We start from the raw sequence: 21,275 nt of genomic DNA on the forward strand, positions 1-21,275 counted from the left end.
CTCCTCGAGCGGCTCTTAGCGACAGGCCGGGGAATCGAGGGCCTATCCCGCCCGCGGCGGGGCACGGCGCGGCGCCCCGGGGGCTCGGGCCTTGAGGGGCCGTGGCGCTCCTCTCCCGCCGAGGCGGGGGACCCCGCGCCCCGCTGCGAGGGGACAGAGCCCTTCGGGGCGGCGGGGAGGGGGCTGCCGGCGCGGGAGGGGCTGCATCTGCCGCGCCGCCCCGGGGACGGCCTGGCCACTGAGAGCAGTGTCCATTGCAGGCCGCGGGCGGGGGGTGTCGTGTCCCGGCCGCCCCACGTCCTCGGGAGAAGCGGGCTGGAGGGAGCGGCCCCCCGTCCCCTGCCCTCCCGCGGGCTGGGGCTGCCGGCAGCTCCCTCCCCTGGGGCCGGGCTGCAGCGGGGAGGGCCCGTTCCCTGTCGTGTGGGGCAACGGCCCTCGGGGGAATTGCAGAGCTCCTTGGCATAAGGCCGTAGCAGCTTTGTTGAGAGTGGTCTCTCCGCTTGCAAGAGGGTAATGGCCTGGTTGCCAGCCAAGGGGTGGAGGAGGGGCGAGAGGGTCTCGGTTTTGCCTGGCCACCCTCTGGTGGGCTGTAAGTAGCGACAGGGGCTACTGAGGAAGGTGATGGGGCCCTGGCTGAGTGGGCTGCTTATTGCCTTGCCGTGGTGCCTGGGCAGAGGTGGGCTCTGTCACACAAAGGTATCGGTAATAACTCCAGAAATAACACAGAGATTCAATAAAAAGTTATTATGGCTGTTTGGTTACCTTTAAGCAAGGGCAGAATAAAAACACCTTATAAACATGGAGTGGAAGCTGATACACTGAGACCTTCCTAAATTTAACTTTATTACCTGAAGAAACTTGTTAAGTCCAGTGATTTCTGGAATAAGTGTCCATGAAGGATCTTGGTGTTAGTCAGGGATTCTTTTATCTATATGCACATGCAACTTTAGAGATACACATCCATTCATCTTGTGAATATACATGTATATATTTATACACGCACACATGTGTGTGTGTTGGAAGGGGATGCTGATTCATCGGTTCTGAAGTTCTCAGATGTGCTAGAGATGTCATGCTGGTTTGTACTGGTCCTTCTCCAGTAGTAAGCAGAGCTATGTATTTCTACTTATAAAGTGCTACAGAGAGCTCAAGTGCATCTCTTGTTCCTTTTTTATTTTCCATAATAAGTGATGGAAACACCATCAGTATTTTCTGTTCGTCTTGCTCAAGAAAGCCTTAGGAGGCACTTCAGGTCTTGTCATGTCATCGATGCACTTACCTATGTTGACATCCATTCTTTAGGTGGAAGCATAAAAAGTTGAGTGCTGGAAGGGACTTCAAGAATTAATTTTGTCTAAACTGCCTGAGTCAAGGTAGGTGCAGTGAGAGAATGGAGGCAGATTTCCCATCACGTGGACATCTAAAGAAGCATAGATAAAAGGAAGGCTTTCAAACTATGTCCAGTTTTCAATTTCCTAACTTCTCTTAAAGCTACAGAATGTTTACAGGGGTTAAGCTTTTCCTCAGTATTTAAGAGATAAATAGTACTAGAGTTCTGCTGTCCTAAATTTCACAAAATGACTAGGAAGCAAGTAAAAAAAAAAAAAAAAGAAGCAGGGTTGGGAAGAGGATACTTAAGTTACATGTGTTAGCAGTGCACAAATTTGGGGTAGTTAAGAACAGACTACCTTAAGTCTGACCCTGTATTGATGCCCTGAGAAAATTAAGAGCTCTAATTATGGTAACTGTTTCTAACAAAGTTTTATGTTATCTGTGACCACAAGATCGAGAATGCTTTATGTGACATAGCAAAAGCAGGCAGGTGCTTTGTTCTTCCTTCAAGAATAAGAAATTAAAAGGCAAAAGATTTATGGATACTCTGTTAAATTTCTTGCCATTGTAAGCCCAAGCTTCATTAAAATTACACTCAAAACACTCCTTTTTTAAGGTCATACTTAATCTTGAAACTCTGAGAAATAGCAAAAGCGGGAAAAAACAGTGAGAAGGAGTGCTCAGATGAAAGATAAAGGAAGGGTGTAAGCTGCCTCTAATCTGAAGTTTTCTAGAAGAGTTGCTTCAGAAGACTTCCAAATGCAGATAAAGCCTTAGAATAGATGGCATGTGGGTCTCTCCTCCCTCAAAATAGTCATTGTGCTGAGGTAAGGATGAGATGTTAGATGCCTCCATCTGCGCTTATAGCAGCTAAGAGAGTTAACAGGGATATTGGAGTATGTGAAAAGGGAGAGTGCAAGCAGTCTCTTCAGTCGTTCAGTTTTAAGTAATATGTATATTCTTAACCTAGAGAAGTCTGCTTCAGCTAATTGACTTGTTAACAACTTAGACCTTGTTAGAGCTGTTTTAAGTACAGCTGATACAGTGCATTTGTGGTGGCTATACTAATGCCATTTAAATGCTAGCCTGCATCCAAATTAGTGCTGTTCTCATCCGTATTGGCTGGAATGCTTTTTTTGGGTATGTGTCCCACTTTTTTTTTTTTTTTTTAATGTATCTCCCAGAAGCAAGTCTGTAAAGGCTAATGATTACTGTTTCAGTAAACATTTCAAACTGCTTAAACAGGGTTTACATTACCATTCCAAATAGTTTTCCTGTTAGGATTTTGGAGACAACATAAGTGTAGACAAGCCTCAGCAGGCCTTTTGAAAGCATGTTTGAAACTTTTTGGTATCTTAACTTCTTTAAATCTTGTATTGGAGATTACAGATTTAATAGTAATTAATTTTGTTCCTAACCATGTTTTGAAGTAAAAAAACTGATGTCAACAAGTTGGGTTGGGGGCCAGTCTGTAGGCTTTTGCTATGCCTGTGTGGAACTCAACAGTGTCACTTTACAGAGGGGGAGAAAGAGACAGAGAGACACTAACGTTTTGGGGCAGGAGTGCTAGAAGAAAGGACAGGCATAAGGATAAGAATTAAAGAAAATTGAGAGAAATGAAAGGAGGAGGTGGATACTCAGGAGAAGATGCAATGTGACAAGTAGAAAAGACCTATCTGTAGAATGACACAAGAGAAGAGGAAAGCTTAACATATAAGAAATATGTAAGTGGGCTGAAATTAGTTAAAACTAGCTGCTGGATGGAGTTGAGAGATTTCATTGGACAAAATGTGTTTTTAAATCACTTTATATACTAGGTGGTAGTATTTTTCTATTAACAGTTTGAGAAACACATGGCTGTCCGTGCATGGAAATTAAATTCACCATGCAATGATATGCAACTGACTTCTTCCCTCAGATATGCCAAGCATCTCCTTCTGCAATTTAACTTCTTAAAAGTAATCTTTACTTAGTCTGTGTAATAGGCTTTCTTTCTCCCATCCTCAAGTTTGGTGGATATGTTTTCCTATTTGTTTATCTGACTGTCATTTTTCATGCCTGCTATCTCTTACAAACATGAGTATCTTTTTCAGAACCTCCCACTTTTTTTTTTTCCCTGCTTTAAACTGCACTTTCAAGATAACTTCTGGGAAGTACTGTAATCTGAGGCTTACTTAATCCATGCATATGTTCTTTTTCTCTTGGCTTCTTCTTCCCTCACCAGATAATGCAAAAATTAATAGCTCTTCTATGATCATAAATTCGTAGAGATGCAAGAAGGTACTGGAAATTCATCTGTCATTTGGTTGCCATGTAAATGTGAAGGCGCGTGAGCCTAAAACAGGGGAATGAGGTGACTTTAGCAAAGGTAGTGGAATATTACTTCTGAATTAAGGGGACTGTGTATCAAGTATGTTTTAAAGAGGGGTGGTCTTGATCTTAGTCTCTTTGTATCAAGCAGAATTCTGTGTGAGGAGAGATCTTAGGTCCAGTTACTACGTGATGTTTTCATTAATGTCTGAGAAATTACAAAGTGTAAAGGTGATACCAGGAAAGGCAGCAATAATTTCAATTGAATTTAAAGTTAATGAAGAGACATTGCCTGGAAAAAAATGGCATGTGGTTTGATAGGGACAAGTGCAAAGTACAGCACGTGAATAAAAATGGTCAACTCTACAAATACACTATGGAGACTAGACCATGGTCATGTAGAAGAGGATCCAAATGTGATACTAGATCACAACATAAGTATCATCAGGTATGGTAAAGCGTGTGAAGTAATCCTGCTTTATTTGGTTCTGTTGGGGCTTCAGATGGAGTGCTGTGCTCAATTTTGAGCACTGTACTTTGAGAAGGATGTAGCCAAACTAGAGAAAGTTCAGAAGGGGGTATGAGGAATGATCAGAGATCTAGAAGAATGAAAGCCTGAAAGAAAGGGGTCCGTTTAGTCTACAGAAGGAAAAGCAGAGTAGAGATGCAAGTCTTAAGGTGCATAAAGGTGTTTTTAATTATTACTGCATAAAGTTGTAAACTCTTCTTTGTCCACTGGGAATGGGACAAAGAAATGGTCTTAAATTATAGGAAGAAAGATTTTAGGATGCTATTTGATCTTACACGTCCTCTTTGTCCTGTAGTTCACTCACTTTTTTATCCTCTCCGTTGTTTGTAATGTGGCGCTTTTATAGCTTAAAGTCGTAAGGTGGTATGATGGAAGCATCTGAACAGGAGGAAGGAATAGGGAGGGAGAGGTTGTTTGTCTGACAGTTGATTTTCTGTCAGGTCAACTTCTTTAACCTGCTCGCCTCTGGCTGCATCACCACTGAATTCAATGGGAGGGAAAATAGCAGGAGCACATGGCAAGGGGGAGTGGGATTATATGTAACGTCAAACTGCACCCTCGGGCTAGATACTAGGATAATCTGCCTAATGGCAAGGATAATGAAGCACTGAAATAGGCTGCCTAAGGAGAGTGTGAAATCTACCTCAGTGGTGTTTTTTTAAGAACAAACTAGACACACATCTGCTGGGAATAATTCTGATACAGTCTGGCATTTTGCCGATGGCCAGGGTCAGCTAAGTGATCAACTTCTTGAAATACTGTCCGATCCCACTTTCTGTGATTCATGCAACTTCTTGAGTAGATACAGGCGATAAGATTAATCTTTTATGTTAAGATTTAGAAGTGTTGCCCACTTGCCACGTAGGTTTTTCAGTGACTGGACCTGGTATATAGGAGACAAAGAGGAGTAGCGGTCTTGAGCTTTGTCCACAATCAGCAAGGTTAATGCACTTCAAAACCGCAGGTTTTAAGTCCTGACTGGTGTGATTTTGAAGTGCTTCTGTTAGCACACAAAAGCTCAAATGTGTTTCATGAGCTGTGCAGACACTCTTTAGACTAGATTTGCTTTAGGCAAGGGTATGTTCTGGCCCCCTTCGAAACATTTTAGACTAATAAGAACAGTCCTGGACTACAGGTAGACCACTGTTACTGTCAGGTAGACTCTTCTTCCAAATTTAATTGTGTATAAATTTAGTGATTACCTATTTAGAAGGTAACCAGATCAGGAAACTTTTTTGGGAAGAACTAGTCCAAAAGCAGGGCAAACCTAGAATGCTTTGGTTTAGGAACTGTGGAGGCAGTGTTTGTGCTGAAATATATGCCATGCTGAGTCATTTGGGACCTGTTCAGTTATCTAGAATAGGCATATTTTACCTATAGTGTTTGTCTGTGCTACTTTAAAAAACAAACAAAAAACCCCTGCCAAGCCAAAACAAAAGAAAGAACTTTGGGGGGGGAGCCCTTCTCCCCCCCTCCCCCAACTCTTGGGGTGTGCGGCATGCACAAACCATTCTGAAGCGGGCAAACTGTGAAGAAGACAAGGCACTTCTAATTCTTCTGGGAGCTCCACTTTGGGTCAACAGCAACTAGAAGATTGTCAAGGGTGAACACAAAGCGTTTGTCTACTTAAGAATCTATTTCAGGGTAACTATCCCAAGATTTGAAATGCAAGCTTTCTTTTTTAGGTGTGTTCTGTTATGTATCTTCTAGGTAGAATTCCTTAATCCTGCCTGTGTCTCTCATCAACATTAGTCAGAAGGCCCAAAGCATTAACAAAGTCTTCCAGTGACTTGGGGAAGGAGAAGAAACATGTGTGTTTATATATTTTTCATTCGTGTGTGCTTGTAAAAAAAAAAAAAGGAATACTGCTCTTCTCTACATTAAGAGTAATATGGGAAGGTGATAAAATTTCCAGTCTCTGACAACAAATACTTCTTTGGTCTGACATCTCTTCCTGTCTGACTTTGATTTTGAATGTAGAAGCACGTTTGACCCATAACAAACACTGAAGTACTTGACTAATTACATCTTTTAAAATGTGGTTCCTTTCTGAAAAGTAACTGTAGAATGGCATTGTATGATTTTTAGTTGGGTCACACAAACTTTTACTTTTCAAATTGTCAGTCATGCAGTCCTAAACAGAATCAGCAAAATAAGATTGAAGTGAAGCTATTTCCACTTTGTAGATGTCAAACTTATTACTTCTGACACCATGAACTGAAAAATGACAAATTCAAGACTTTGTGGGGCTTCAATTTCTAGAAAATCCACATGTGGACCCCTGGTGGCTAAGGTGTTTTCATATGAGGCCATATATCCAGGTTTCCCAGAGGTGTAGTAAACCTGTTGCTGTTGGTATATCCTCTGTATCATGTCAAGAACATACCCTCACCATACACAGTTATGCTCTTTTGGGGAGCATTGCGGAGTTATCACAAGTTTGTGCAGTGAGCCCAGTGCTTTTTGAGAAGTGTTGAGTGGCTTCTGCTTCACATGTTGTAGAATTGGTGTATGTGCAAAATAAATCCACCATAAATTGAAAGCGTCTTAATCTGCATTCACTGATCAGCTGTACAGAATGAATGCTATAGGCCTGGAGTTTTCTATAATTCTCAGACTTGTAATTTATGTTGCATAATGTGCGTACACTTTGTGTCTGATGAATCATGATTCCTTTCTAGAGAGTGTAAAAGCTCTATATATTCACATTTTCTTTGCTATCTCCCTGTATACCTGTCCATACGTGTGTGCCTCCCTCCTCTCTTCCCTCTCCTTCTACCTTCAAAGAGCCAGGTTTTGGTAGTGGAGATTGCATTTGCTGGTTTGCACCTCTCCTGGTTTCAGTCACACAAGACTTGCCTTTTCTTGGGTGTATTTGCCTGTGACTTAACACTTCTTGTTCTGTTGTATGAGCATGTGGAGACTGGTAAAATGTCTTTCTGCCATAAATCCTCCTCTGTGACTGGACACATTGGTAAGGCTTTTTCTTTCTGGTGGAACTGGCCTTAAGTCAGAAGTATTTCTGGAATAGCTGAATTGGAGTTACAAGGGAACATGCTTCCAACCCAGTTAACCTTACCATTTTATTAAACTTTTATGTCTCAATGGGGTATGAGAGGAATAAAACTGAGGCATAAAACAGGGTTGTAGAAGTTCTCAAAGACAAGTATGTGCAAGACAATACAAAGATGGAGAAAGGACAGAATTGCACGAGTGTGGGGAACATTTAAAAGCTCCTAAACTGTGGAACATGTGCCACCACCAAGGCAAACATAGTTCTCAGACTGCTGTAGTGTTGGATACTCAGTAGCGGGGCCCTTTGTACCAAGGTCTTGTGGAGATCTAGGTATCTGGGAAGAGAGAGACATTTGGATTCGGTATGAAGAGTTGTTTCTAAGCTGGAGACAGAGGAAACGGGCACTAAGGTATAGGAACTTATAAAAAAGAAGGTAGTGGCAACTTTTAACACCGTCAAAGATTTTTCTGCAAAGGTTGCAATTTTTCTCTTACCCTACTGTATGTGTGCTGGTAACCACAGTCATGTTTGTTGTCTTTGATATCTTTGTTAATTTTGTTAGTATCTGGACTAGGTGGGTAGTGGCAATGAATAGAAGTTTGTTGTTAAAGTGAGACACCTAGATGGCTGTGCTGTCAGGTAGGAGGATGTGTAGACTTACTGCAGTGGTTTTACAAATTGGTTTGCTATGGTAACAATTAACAACAGTATGTTATTATGTTTTGCCCTGAAATGTCTTTTACAGAAGTCTTGAAAGACAATAAATGTAGTCTGATAGAAGCAATGTTGGTGTTCACCAGCCTTAAATGTTGCTTAAATTGTTTGCCAGGTAGCGATAACATTAAGATCTGGCTGTGGCAGCTTTGGAAAGTAACCACTTCAAGTGTGACAATCACTTCTTGATTTTAGTGTGACTAATGTGGTCATATGTTTCAGCAGTCATGTATTTCTATGTCTCCGTATTACTAGCTCATCTGCAGTCACCAGGGTGCAAATATAACTTTCTCACCTATTTCTAGACAGAAAGGAATCTAAGCTCCCATCACTTTAGTTGGCCATAAATTACGGTGAGTTTTTCTGGATCCATCACATTTGACTCTTATTCCCAGTAGTTATCAAATGCATCACAAATCTTCTTATCGTTTTTTTCTTGTTTGCTCTGTAAAGTACAAAATCAGGAGGAGGAATACACAATAAATTTCATGGAGCATGGGTAAGCATAACATGTAGCTGTACTGCCTATCAAAGTGATTGTCATAAAATCTGTTAGGAAACTTAAAGGCTGAGAGACTGTTAACTTAAAGGATGTTTGACATAACTCAGTTCCATGGGAAAACTTCTTAATAGCATATGATGTGAAAATTTTTAAGAAATCTGATTAACAGTAGTCATGAATTCTATTTATGCATTTGCCTCTTCTTGAAGTAAACTGCAGACCAATTAATTTCAGTTTCCTTTTGTCTCTGTTTCATGCCTTTTTCCTTGTGGATAGCAGCTCAGAAGGCACTGAGTTTATGCTTTTGGTTGTGCAAAGAAGCAGTAAAATGTTTTCACTGAAATCAGCATGTTTCTAGTGGCAATTTTGACTTATGATGCCATTCTCTTTTGTTTGTTATTAAAGACAGATACCAAAAATATTTTGAGTCTGACTTGAAGAAGCTTTATTCAGATTTTTACAGGTATCCAAAATTGATGTTGAGAGTGTCCAATGCAATAGTATCTTGAATTTTTTTCTCTTCCTAATAAACAATAGTTTTATGCAATTAAAGCATGAACAGTGTCTAATATTTATATCTGACTGTTTACCAGACAGAGCAGGAGGCACTTAAATATATTTGTGCATAGAGCTCTGACCTGAGAACTGCACCTAGGCAAGCAATTAGAAGTACAGCAAGCTGTAAAGCAAGGGAGAGTTGAACTTCTTCTCCCCAGTTATTCTCTTTGTCAGGAGTTCACCTCAGAAATGTCTGTCTTAACCTTTACAGATCTAGAAGCATGACATAACTGTGCATGCTGAAGACTTCTGAATGCTTCAGTAAAATCTTTTCATGGCCACATGCCACTCCTGTAGCCAGCCTATGCTGTGAAGGCTTTGCAAAGACTGCTAGAGGAGATACAGTTGTCAGTGAAAGAGGAAAAAAGTTCCTGTTTCATGAATAACATAAGCGATACTGGCAACAAGGAGTTGGTGTAGAAGCATTTTGCCAACATGCATATTTGGCATGTAATTCATCTACTGTTTGCTATAGAATTTTACATACCAGTAAAATTCTGAGTCTCCAGGTTGCTATAGGTTGTCACTATGTGTTGGCAGAATGGCAGCTGTTTAAACCAAACTTTTCTTTCTGATTCCTCTGTTTTCATTAATATTAATTGAATACCTGACTGCATGGCACCTTAATATAAGTGCGTGTCTATCTATCCAAACCCTTGCGACGTATAAAATTTTTTATGCTAATTAGGGTTTCAGCAAAGCCTTTTATGAATAACTGCAGCGTTAAGTAACTTGTCTGTCATCAGTTTGCACGTGGCTTGGGCAGTAATGCACATTTCCTTTCTTTCCTCTAGGAGGGGATGACCGCCGGGTCTTACTTTGGCATATGGAAGAAGCCATCCACTCAAGAGTCAAACCAGTTCAGCTGAAGGGGGAGCATCACTCTAATATCTTCTGCCTAGCTTTCAACAGTGGCAATACAAAAGTGTTCTCTGGAGGTAAGGAAGGAAGAGCACCCTTATTTCACAGGAGTTTGCATTGTGAATGCCTGAGAGTAGAAGTCATGAGCAAGATCCTGCCCCACGTGAAAGGTCTTTTCCATAGTGCCCTAAGGATCTGGATCTTAATCAGCAGCTGAAGGTTCTTGGGGAACAGGGAATTCTTTAGCTAACACAACATTTTCAGTTTTGTCATGCTTCTCCTTTTCCCAAACCCTGGTGTAAACGCATCATGTCTCAAGCTATCATGAGAACCCTGGGTCCAGTCTGCCCCTACATGTGCTACAGACTGCAGAACATGGTCTTTGTTCAACCTTTGTTCAACCTTTGTTCAACCTTTGTTCAACCTTTGTTCAACCTTTTGGGACGGTTGGCACATTGGGCTCTAATTGGCGTTGATAGTCTTAATCTTTTTTAATATAAATCCACTTTTTAACAGAAAGTTTAATTCAGTCTTAAAACTAATATAAGGAAAGTGGATATGTACTTGTTCTGGGGTAATAACCCCTAGCATTTAGGTTCATTTCACCACTTGATTTTTGAAGTGTTGAGGTAGGGAGGAAAATTGAATCAAGAAGAAAAAGGCACAAGACTGTCAAAATGCAGTGTCATTTTCTGCTGTATTTCATCTCCTCTATCTGACATGATAATAGAATGGACAGGAGTTTGTATCTTTCATCAGTATGTCCATTAACATACAGCTAGACTTATTTTAGGATATTATGAGACTACTTGGTCAGAGCACTTCATTACCTTTTTGAACCAAGATTTGTGAACTGCAAATCAATGCTATAAATTGATTCTAAGCGCATGTGATTGGTGGAAGCTTCCCATCCTTCAACGCTGTGTTAAAACTATAACAACCCTTAGGGAAAAAGGCATGACAAAGCTTAAGATGGTGTCAAATTTTAAGGACAAAATGATTCAGATATACTTCTCAGGTGGAGAAAACCCCAAAAATGTCAGTGATGCTTATCTTCTGATTCTGGGGACTGCTGTTTGTTTTATGAGAAAGACAGCAGTCCACACTGTCTTCAAATGAATGTATCTGCATGAATGATTCCAATGAAATTTTGGGCTGGAGTCTGTTTTACTTTAGTTTGAATTCAGACAAATGGAACCTTACATGAATATTCAAGGAATTAACTGTGCCAAATCTTGCTGGAGCAGCTGTAATGGTATTTTCTCATTTCCAACTCAACCTTCTGTCCATTGGGCCCTGCTATCAGGGAAGCAGAGTGGTTTAACTGTACCTTGCCACTGCAGTTAACACCTGCAGTTAAAGATTTACATCATTGATTATGGTGGATTTTTGCTAAGATGCCAGGTTAGATGAGCTGTGACAGCTGATGCACAGGCAAACTGGCCGTTCTCATCACTTTTTCCTCCTCCAGTTTGCATAAACACACTGTGCCTCTGCCAGAAATTATTTCCATTGGAGGAGTCAGGAACTCTTTCAGCTGCTCCACCAAGATTCACAGAGCTCATCTGCAAGGGTTGTGAGTCTGACTCTTGGATTCCTTGTAAAGAGTCATTTTGCTGCATGGCCTAGATGTACCATCTGTTTTATCTCTGTCGGTAAAATGGGGCTAACTATATTTATTCACTCAACAATGTTCTGGGAGATTCTTAAAAGGTCTGAAAGAATTGAGGGTCCTAAGATCTATTGGTCATCATCCCCCCCCATACTGAAGTTGAAGTTGTATTCAAATCATGGAAGTCAGAATACTTCAAAAAAACACTAAAAATTAGAGTATGGAAACTAGCACAAGGTGCACAGAGCTCAGTTCATTGTGTAAATAGAGCTGCCAACAACTAATGACTTAGGATCTAATGACCTTTCCCTGAAGCAGCTCTTGATAGCAGAGGAGAAAGGATTTTCCACTTCAGTACAAATTGAATTGCATCCAAGGTATTTCAAAGCTCTTTCCTGTGAAGGAGCGCATGTGTAGCATGCACCACATGTAGCCATTATAAAAATGGAAGGCAGGAACTGAGTGGACCGTGTTTTGCATGTAATCGCTGGAGAAAAAACTGTCTCAAGATACCAAAGAAGTTCCCATCCCTGAAGAATACTATTGTCCTTCTCTGTCCCCACACACTGAGAGTAGAGCAGCATTTGAAATGAAAGATCCCCTCTTAGTAAACTGCATGGACTTTTTTTTTTCCTGTGTTTAATGTTAGGTATATGAAAAGCTGAAATAAACCTACAGGGAACTGAATTTGTTTCTGTAGAGGCCTGATGTGACAGATATGGGGTTTAGGTCACCTTAACTGTGCTCCTCTGTATGTGCTCTGCAGTATTTCATCCTCACAGGTATAATTGAAGGGAATGGCAGATACTTCTTGTCTTTCTGATCATTGTAACTGCAGTTATCAAAACAAGAGAGATTGTAAATGGGAGAGTTGCGTATACAATTACAACCCAGTTATTCTCAATGAAGAGTGAACTCTCCTGTGTTATAGTAAAACATTCTTAGTGGGAACCCTACTGGGCTGAACAGCAGTGATGTTTTCTGCAGGGATGAATCCTTACCAGAAGCAACCAAGCAGTTTGTGGTTAGATTTTTGTCACCACCTCCTCCTCCCACACATAAAACAGAGAAGCAGTGGTTATTCTGCACACCCCCTCCTTTAATTCTTTCTTTCCCATTTTGGAGCTTGTGATGGAAGGGAAGGTTGATCCCATGATGACTAGAGGCCTGAAGCCAGGCATCTAGAATGATTCTCGTGTTCATACTGTATGGAGAGTGAGGAGCAGCAGTGTCTGCTGGAGGAAGTTTTGTCACTGGAGAAACTAGGCTACATTTTTCACTGGTGAAATACATAGGCACTAGAGTAGTTTTACTAGGTATAAACCTTGCCTGTAATGTATAATGGGCAGTTTCCATTGCAATTAATGATCAAAGGACACTTACATGTAAGTGACTTGTTTATTGTACCGTGGAAAAGATGAGCTACTGCAGTAATCTAAGGCTGGCACAATTTAACTAGGAGCCTGTGCAAAGAGCAAGTGGATGTAGAAAAATCTCACACCTCATTAGTCAAAGAGAAACTTTCTCATATTTCTTCTGTTGGGACAGAATACAAATTGAAATGTGTATAGGATAAATGAAAACTGAGTCAACTGAACACTTAAGAATCATAACATGAAATCTTGCTCCTTCTGAACCTCTAGCTTTGGTGTACGTTAGGAAAGCTTCACAACTTGATATTGCAACTACAAAGACATACTGAGCATAAAAATATGACTTCGTGGGCTTTCTGTTTTTTTCCTTCTGAATTAAATATAAATGTGTGTCTCCTTAAATATTTCTAAAGAGGAGGTGCCAAATTAGATAAATTAATATTCAGTGCAGAGACTAAAAAAATATTCTGTTGCTATAGCTTGAAAAACACTGCATGAGCTAGTGGAATTACTTTGTATCTGTGACCCTCTTAGTCTGCATGTGTTTAGTTTCCATTGTATTCAATGGATGTGATCAAAGAAAAGTGACATGATTGTCTGGTTACTTGGTTTGGTTTTTGTTAATACAAAAGAAATTACACTGGCTGTCACGTTCGTGCCTTCTCAATGGTTGCAAAACCCTGAACGCTGACAGTGTGAACCGGTGACATTTGAGCTGGGAGCCCAGTGTGTTTTGCTCATGGCATCTCTTTTCACCTTCCATTATCTTTTTATGGAGCATCCTGTGAGCAGGAAGAAAGGTGTATTCGCATGAGAGTCAAAGGTGTTCTGCTGCTTCATATAATATTCTTTTTACTGAAAATTTCCCAAAACTCAAGCTCAAACTGAACAATGATCAGTAACACAGTTAAGTAGAATTATTTGTTGAGCAGTAGCAGATGGAATGGATTGGTGCATTTGATCATGACTGGAAATGTCACATGGAGCCTTTCACATAACTGAGCAGAGGGCTGACCACTTGGCAACTGAACTGGTCTTCTCTCTGCTTCAGTTTTGTTTTCAAAATAAAAATTTAAAAAAAAATACTGTGGTTTTTTTTTTTTTTACTATAATGCTTTTTAACTACTGGAATGTGATGTTAAGTGTTTATATTTCTCTTTATAGGCAATGATGAGCAAGTTATACTCCATGATGTTGAAAGGTAAATACAAAGTTTGTGTTTCCACTGTTTCAAGAGCTCGCTTAATGTCAACTCACTGGAGGCACTTTTTGTTTTAAATTAATAGTCTGGGAGAAGAGCACATTGTTTTAATCTTGAAACATGCTTTTTATTTATCTAAATTCGTATCTGGAATGAAGTATTCCCCATCACCCCATTTTTTTTCAGCACTTGGGTTCTGCATTGTTTTGACCTTGGGAAAGAGAATGGTTATTAAATACATATGCTGTCCTACAGGCAGCATAGTAAGTTCTGAGTAGCTTCAGAGCCACATTATTCTGGCACATATACAAGTATTGTGGCACATACAGGCTTTTTAGTTTGTTTTTCGAAACACTCACCTGACTTGTATTTAAGATAGCTAGTGCTCGGGCCTACCTAACTACCTTTTAAAACCTTGGCTGCAGCTGCCCGATTCTCCATGCTAATATGAAGCATATTTATTTTGATACTTACTTTTTACCAAAACTGCAAAGCAGTTGGGAATTAGGCTTTGTTGTGCTACATCAAGATTAGGCTGTTAGTCAAGATATAATTAATACAGTAGTGGTAATGTATTAGATTGGAGTTCTCTAGGTATCATGTCTTTTGAGCTTACTGCTTTTGAAGTAGAAAAATGATAAAGTTAAAATTTTGGTCTCTAGTAGTAACTTCTACAGATTTAAGCAATGACCATTTAAATAACATGAACTCAAGAAAATCAAGTATAAAGAAAAAACATGAAGAGATATATGTAAGAATAGAGAAATATAAAACCTTAGATCTTTTTGAGTTGCCTGCATCCTGGTTAACATAATTTGGACATATTTCTTGCTAGGTTTTTCCAAAGCCTTTTGCATTGAACTAATCAGTGTTCATCTGCCTTCCATCATACCTTATATCTACTTCTTGTATAAATCTTACATGAGAGCTGGGCAAAAGTCACTTTGTCTCACTCTTCTAATGCTTTCTCAGGAATATTACGTTGTTTGGTGGTTTTCTTTTTTTGTTTGTTTTGGTTTGACTTTTTGGGTTTTTGGGTTTTTTGGGGAGGTGTGTGGTTTTTGTTTCGTTTGGGGGGTGTTTGTTTTTGGAAGGGTTTTTTGTTCGGTGTTTTGTTTTTCTTGTTTTTTTTTTTAATTAAATGTGGAAATGTCGAAATTTTAGATGCTGGTGTTTATTGTGTTCTGACTTTTCAAGCTTCCACAAGATCTTTGTTCTTGACAATTTCCTATGTAACTCATTTTTTTCCTGCTATGTCTTGCTTAGATGTTTTAACAAATCTTTTTTATATGTATGTATTTTTAATGTGCTTTGGTATCAGGGTTTTTTTTTTTAGGTATGCTAAGTCCAGTTGTAATGCATACAGAATTAATTCCTCTAAGGCTATTTGTGTGATCTTCTGAAAGAAACCTTACTGGTCTGACACATTGAATTCTGATTGATTTCTATAGAAAGTTACTCTGTCTTCTTGAATGGTAACACTTGATCTATCAACTGCTTTTTCATACTTTTAAAAGGCTTTTTCTTTTACTGCTTTTTTGGCCTTTCTATTAATGGTCCATGAGACAGAATTAGTAAATCTGTCACTAAGAACATCAATTGCCATGTGAGCAAAACACTGATTTGATATGGGATCTCTTTGGTGGAGTTTCCATGAGGTATGGGGATTGTATACAAGTGTATTCTCTAAAGAAATAAAGTGGTTTTGCCAAAGCAAGAGAACAACACCAGATTCTTCTTTCTTAGTATTTTAGCTTTTGGCCTCTCCATGCCACTATTTCCTCTTTTTTAAATGATCTAAAAAGTTGGGAAAAGAATGGAGAACAGGCTTTTTCTTTTTTATAGCTGCAGAATGGCTGAAATCTAGGTGCTTTTTAGGGACTTATTTTTATTTTGGGCTTTTTTTGCTGCTTTTTCTACATGGAAAAAATACAGGTCTGGTCTGTCCTGGAGAACCAAGAAAACTTATTAAAAATGCCAGCTGGAAAGTTGCTCTTTTGTGAACTTCAACTGAACTTTTGGACGATACAGAAGCCTGTATTAAAGAATGAACTTCTGTCTTGTTTTCCTTTTTACATTAAGTAGTCCACAGGTCCCAAGACCTCTTTCCCTTTCTGTTACCTCCTCCCAAGCTTAATCTAATACAATGTGATTTCCATAGCATCTTGCAGTTTCTGGAGTTTTTAATGTGTGGGTTTGGTCTGAGGATTTTTTTTTCCTCATAGCATGATATCTTGATCATTCTACATGGGCTTTTTGTTTGTTTTTTACTCTAATTAAACACAAGGGTCTTCTTATAATGTTACATAAACCTTGTCACTAAGTATTACTAGGTAGATAAAGCTGTAAATACTTTGCTTTTTAAAACAACAGCAAAAGAAGAAAGAGTGATAATATTACATGTCTTTTTTCCAGCACTGAGACCTTGGATGTGTTCGCCCATGAAGATGCAGTGTATGGCCTTTCAGTGAGCCCAGTAAATGACAACATCTTTGCCAGTTCATCAGATGATGGCCGGGTTCTTATTTGGGACATCCGAGAGTCTTCCCATGGAGGTGAGATCTCTAGATGGAAAAGATCATTGATTTAGGAAGAATTTGGGCAAGGGAGGGACTGGAAAAGTCACGTTTATCTGGGACAATTGAGACAGGGAGTGTTAGAGAAGGGTGAAAGTGAGGCATAATTCTTGTGGCCGGTGATAGGCAAGCCCTGGTCTTTACAGTTCAATATTACTGTCTTAAATGACTTCATAAAGTACCAGCATATAGTGCAGGCTACCATAGACCTTGGTATGAATAGGTTTTAACTTGAGTAAAGAAGCAGTGGAGGACATGTTTCTTCAATTAAAACATCTTGCTAAACTTGAAATAAATTAGGAATGTGGACTTTTTTTTGGTTTTGTCTATAGCCTGGGATAAAAAAGTTTTGGATGTTCAGAAAGCTGTTATTTTGATTTGAATAGTTTTCCAAAGCTATTTATATACCTCCCTGTAACACTGAGAATTGTTCTTATGCATAATGTTTTCTGGTTGTATGGAAACTTAGAGCCCTTATGTGATAACAGGGAAGTTGAATTATTACTTCAATCTTTTGTTTTCTAAAACCGAACTGAATACTGTTGATTTATGTAACAAACCTGCAGCTTCTCAAAACACTGCAATCTGTGTTTTTACAGCTGCAGTTTTAAAGCTGAAGAATCTCGGTTTAGAACATAATTTGGAGAGGAATACTTCAGTAATTTAATTTTAGTATACGAATACTTAAGTAATACTTCAGTAAATGAAGTTGTGCGTTTACCCCATCCTAAAGAACACAAAGCTGAGAATTTAAAACTGAGCAATCTGCAGGAGTACAGAATCTGGTTCCCTTCCTTCCTAGCTAAAATAAACTTTCATCTTTTTTTGTAAGCTGATTAAATGCAATTGCCTCAACTCATATTTTCTACTGGTCTTACAGGAAAGTTGTTTATGGCACTGAAATCCAGCTTATGTATTTTGTGGCAATTTGTACACTGTTGTTGTTGGGTCAAAGTTGCTGTTTAACTGAATTAGCTTTTTCCATACCTAGTGAATTTGATAACTTTCTAGACTGCCATTCTGTTCCTTTTTGACTAGGAAATGAAAGCTGAAACGACATACTTTATAGTCTCATAGGAGTCTTTTAGAGCCATTAGTATCATGAGGGCTTTATTGAATGTGAGTAACCAGAATTAGGTCTTGATAAGCCCCACCAGGATACTCAGAGTAGTTTGCTTATTGATGCCCTCCCTACCCCAGGCATATTGCCTTTGTATAAATAAAAATTAAACATACTAGCACTGCATTCAATTTTTGGTATTCTGATTCTTACTGTGAATTCTGATTTTCTTGTGCAATTGTGATACCCTTTCTCTCTTTCCCATCTGGTAATTTTATTAAAACACTCTGAAAAGCAATGCACACACTCAGTATATGTATATCACAGACTTTAATACGAATACTTATAATGTCTCTTCTCTGTCTTTGAGGAACTCATTAATAACCTCCCTCTTGCTCAAAAGTCCCTTACTAGCACAGTGAACTGTTGTCTTCCCTTCAGCCAGTTTCATACCCCGTGCAACTCCCTTTGCTAATCCCAACTGCCTGTAGCTAAGCTTTATACTACACCACATGTGAATTTAGTCCTCATTAGATCTACCACTTTTCCCCTGTATAAAAAGTGAGTTACTTTATCAAAGAAAGATCAAATTAGTCTGATGTGACTAATTTACCTTTGGTAAATCCAAGTGTCACTTCATCCCTATTTTTCTGTTTTCATAATACCCAAGTGATGAGACCAGACACCGAATACAGCTTAAAAATTAGAAATGGTGAAATGCTCCTTTATTGTCTTCTCCTGAACTCTACACCATAAAGATCTGTCTCCTAACAGAGACAGATCTGTTGCTGACAGCGAGTGTCAACAGTCGGTGGGACTGGATGCTTAAATGCATCTGTATGAAGCTGCTCAGTATTGTAAGCTAATGTCCAATCTGATCTGAGTTTCTGAAATTGTATGAAATGAGGTTTGTCCTTCTTTGTTGTAGTTAAACCTTGCTACTGCTTTTACTGTTGCTGAGACTTTGAATGAGAAGGCTTCACCAGTGAAAATGGAATGAAGAAGTATTGGCTGTGGTACAATTGGGGCTTTTTTGGAGTAGTGTCTTAGGTTCTCTGAATTTTAAATAAGGGGCTTTTGCGTGCTTATGCAGGAGTCCTGAGTCAGCATTTATATGTGAGCTCTGCCAATGTTTACTACAATATAATGCTTGTTACTGGGGTAATCCCCTTGTCTGCAATGGTATTGTCACGGGAATAGGCGCTATGCCTGCCAGTGTTAAGTATAGTTAGTTACCCTGAGCAGCCAGCTCATTAAAATCTTGCAAATAACCTCCTAGTTTAAAAAGTGCATTAAAAGAAGCTGGAAAAGCTTCTTTTAATTCATTCCCCTTCTGTTTCTCCCTGTCTTTCACTGCTGAGTGATTTATGCAGTAATTTTTATAACCCCACTTTTAATTTTTGTTAGAGATGGTGTTGAGCTTCTCCCTTGAAAAACATTTTCATACTCCAGTGTATAAGAGCTAAACTTGTGAATGAGCATAAAGAACAATAAAAAAGTAACCCCCCTACTTTTCATTAAAGTGACTTAGTGCCTCATTAGTTTAGCTCCTGTAATCTCTCTTTAATTTGACAGGCTGAAAGACAACTTTCGATATCTTAGAAGAAAACTGTGGTACCAGGCCAGGCTATTTATAATAAAGGGATGAAGGAAAACACCAGTAATTAGTGACAATTATTTGACTAAACAAATGTACACAAATTAAAAGTTTATTTTAAAAAACAACTCCTTTATTTGGCAATCTGATGTTGTCTCTCCACCCAGCTAATGCAGGCCATTGCTTCTCAGTGGGGGCTGCCATTTTAATAACACAGTCTTTTATGTCCCAGCAGGGATCTGATTTGATAATGCAAATGTAGAAGGTCAGTTTTGGTGTTAAACCTTATTTGGAGCTGCCGGCAGACCAGCAGCAATCTCTAAAGCCTTGGGGCAGGCTGGCAGAACAAAAGTTGGCTCCTGTTCTTCCCTTTACCTCTGCCTGCTATGACAATTAATAGCACCAGGGAGCTTCAGCCATGGTCAGACCTTTGTTTTGATCACTGCTAAATGAAGACTAAAAAGAAAGTCCCTGTGTCAAAAAGCTTGTAAATAGAGCATAAGAGGAAGATACAGATGGGGCAGGAGAAGTAAACGTTCATTCTGTCTCGGTTGATGGGCAGTAGTTTCAGAAGGTATTGGGAATTTGGGAGGGTTGTCTGTTTAACCATGTTTTAGATGTCTTAATGAGAGATACGAGGAAAGAAAATGAAGTACCTTTGGAGGTGCTTGTGGGGCTCAATGTGCCTGCACACAGTGGCTCAAATAAGGGCAGTAAGAGAGTTTCCCAAGCATGTGAGCAACACAGTGGTTGCATCAAAACAAACAGTGAATGGAAAAGTCTGGCATAATCCCTGGCTCAAAATAGGCATTGATTCCTGTTTCTTAGTTGAGTGAAAGAGTGGCAGCATGCCACAAAAGATACACACAACAAAGAGAATTAGACTGTGCCTAAAGCCATAAAGCTAGCAGAAATATACAGAGAAGGATGACAGAGTCAAGGCTTTTTCCTTGGAGGAAGCATTTTGACGGGATGAATAGGGCAGAGTAGCAGGCCAAACACAGTCTTGTTACACTAATCAAGATGAAAGGGAGAGAGTCTGGATGAGCATGTGTTTAACTCTGTGTGTGAACAGCAAAATTTTTATGCAAGAAAAATCTCGTCTACTTGTACAGCTGCTTGTACAGCACTTAAGAGGTGGCAGGCCTTTTTTCCTCAGGGTTGGCAGCTTGCTTTGAGCTGAGTTCCATACAAACTTATTTCACTTTTTGTAGTATTATTCTCCCATATAAGCAATTGCTGCTACATTTACAGTTTGGGTGGTCATCAATAGCTGTGGAAGCTTCCAGGTATTTATTGCTAGGCAACTTTCAGAAGCGTCCCCCCCACCGCCGTGTGTAGTCCTTGTTAGAAGACCATTTGGTCATGAACCTTAAGAAGATTCAAATACTTGATCTTTAAGTGGCTAGTTTTAAACTCTGATAACCTTCCATAAGCAAAATGGCGTCTTGAAATCCAATGTGTCCTTTCCCATATTTAGACAAAGTTAATGTACACGTGGGTGGATTTTAAAACCTCAGTTTTTATATTGCTTTGGATGTGTCAGCTTGAGAAATGGTTTGAACATGTCTCCATATCTTCAGATCTCGTTATGCTGTTTCCATATTAAGCTGCCAAACTCATTGCATTGAACAGTTGTATGCATTGTTTGTTCTTATGTCTGAAACATCAACTTTTTCAACAGAGCCCTTCTGCCTGGCACACTACCCATCAGCCTTTCACAGTGTGATGTTTAATCCAGTAGAACCCAGATTACTGGCTACTGCCAACTCTAAGGAAGGTGTGGGACTCTGGGATATTCGTAAACCTCAGAGGTAAGATCTGGCTGTCCTTGTCTTATGCTGTGCTATTTCTTTCCCTTGAGGGGTGATGGCATGCCACTCTCTCTCTTTTTTTTTTTTTTTTTTTTTTTAAGTCAGAACATACGATGGCAAGAAAAGATGCAGAACAAAGTTAACAGCAATGTTAGTAATGCTGAATTAAGTTATTTTGCATAATTAACATTCTTATTCGTATGTACGATCTAATTTGATT

General features: G+C 39.4%; 1 protein-coding gene across 4 annotated transcripts in view; it reads left to right on the forward strand.

Moving 5' to 3' along the window:
- The window catches only part of DCAF5 (DDB1 and CUL4 associated factor 5), a 77,791-nt gene that overhangs the window by 2,233 nt on the left and 54,283 nt on the right, over positions 1-21,275 (forward strand). For all 4 annotated transcript variants that reach the window (XM_075502930.1, XM_075502929.1, XM_075502931.1 and 1 more), the window contains 4 exons: positions 9,756-9,899; positions 13,972-14,008; positions 16,424-16,563; positions 20,926-21,055. In XM_075502930.1, the coding sequence (XP_075359045.1) occupies positions 9,788-9,899; positions 13,972-14,008; positions 16,424-16,563; positions 20,926-21,055 (419 nt within the window). In that variant the 5' untranslated portion in view covers positions 9,756-9,787. The remainder of the gene's footprint in view (positions 1-9,755; positions 9,900-13,971; positions 14,009-16,423; positions 16,564-20,925; positions 21,056-21,275) is intronic.

The sequence above is a fragment of the Mycteria americana genome, chromosome 5, assembly GCF_035582795.1.
Source record: "Mycteria americana isolate JAX WOST 10 ecotype Jacksonville Zoo and Gardens chromosome 5, USCA_MyAme_1.0, whole genome shotgun sequence".
Taxonomy (NCBI): Eukaryota; Metazoa; Chordata; class Aves; order Ciconiiformes; family Ciconiidae; genus Mycteria; species Mycteria americana.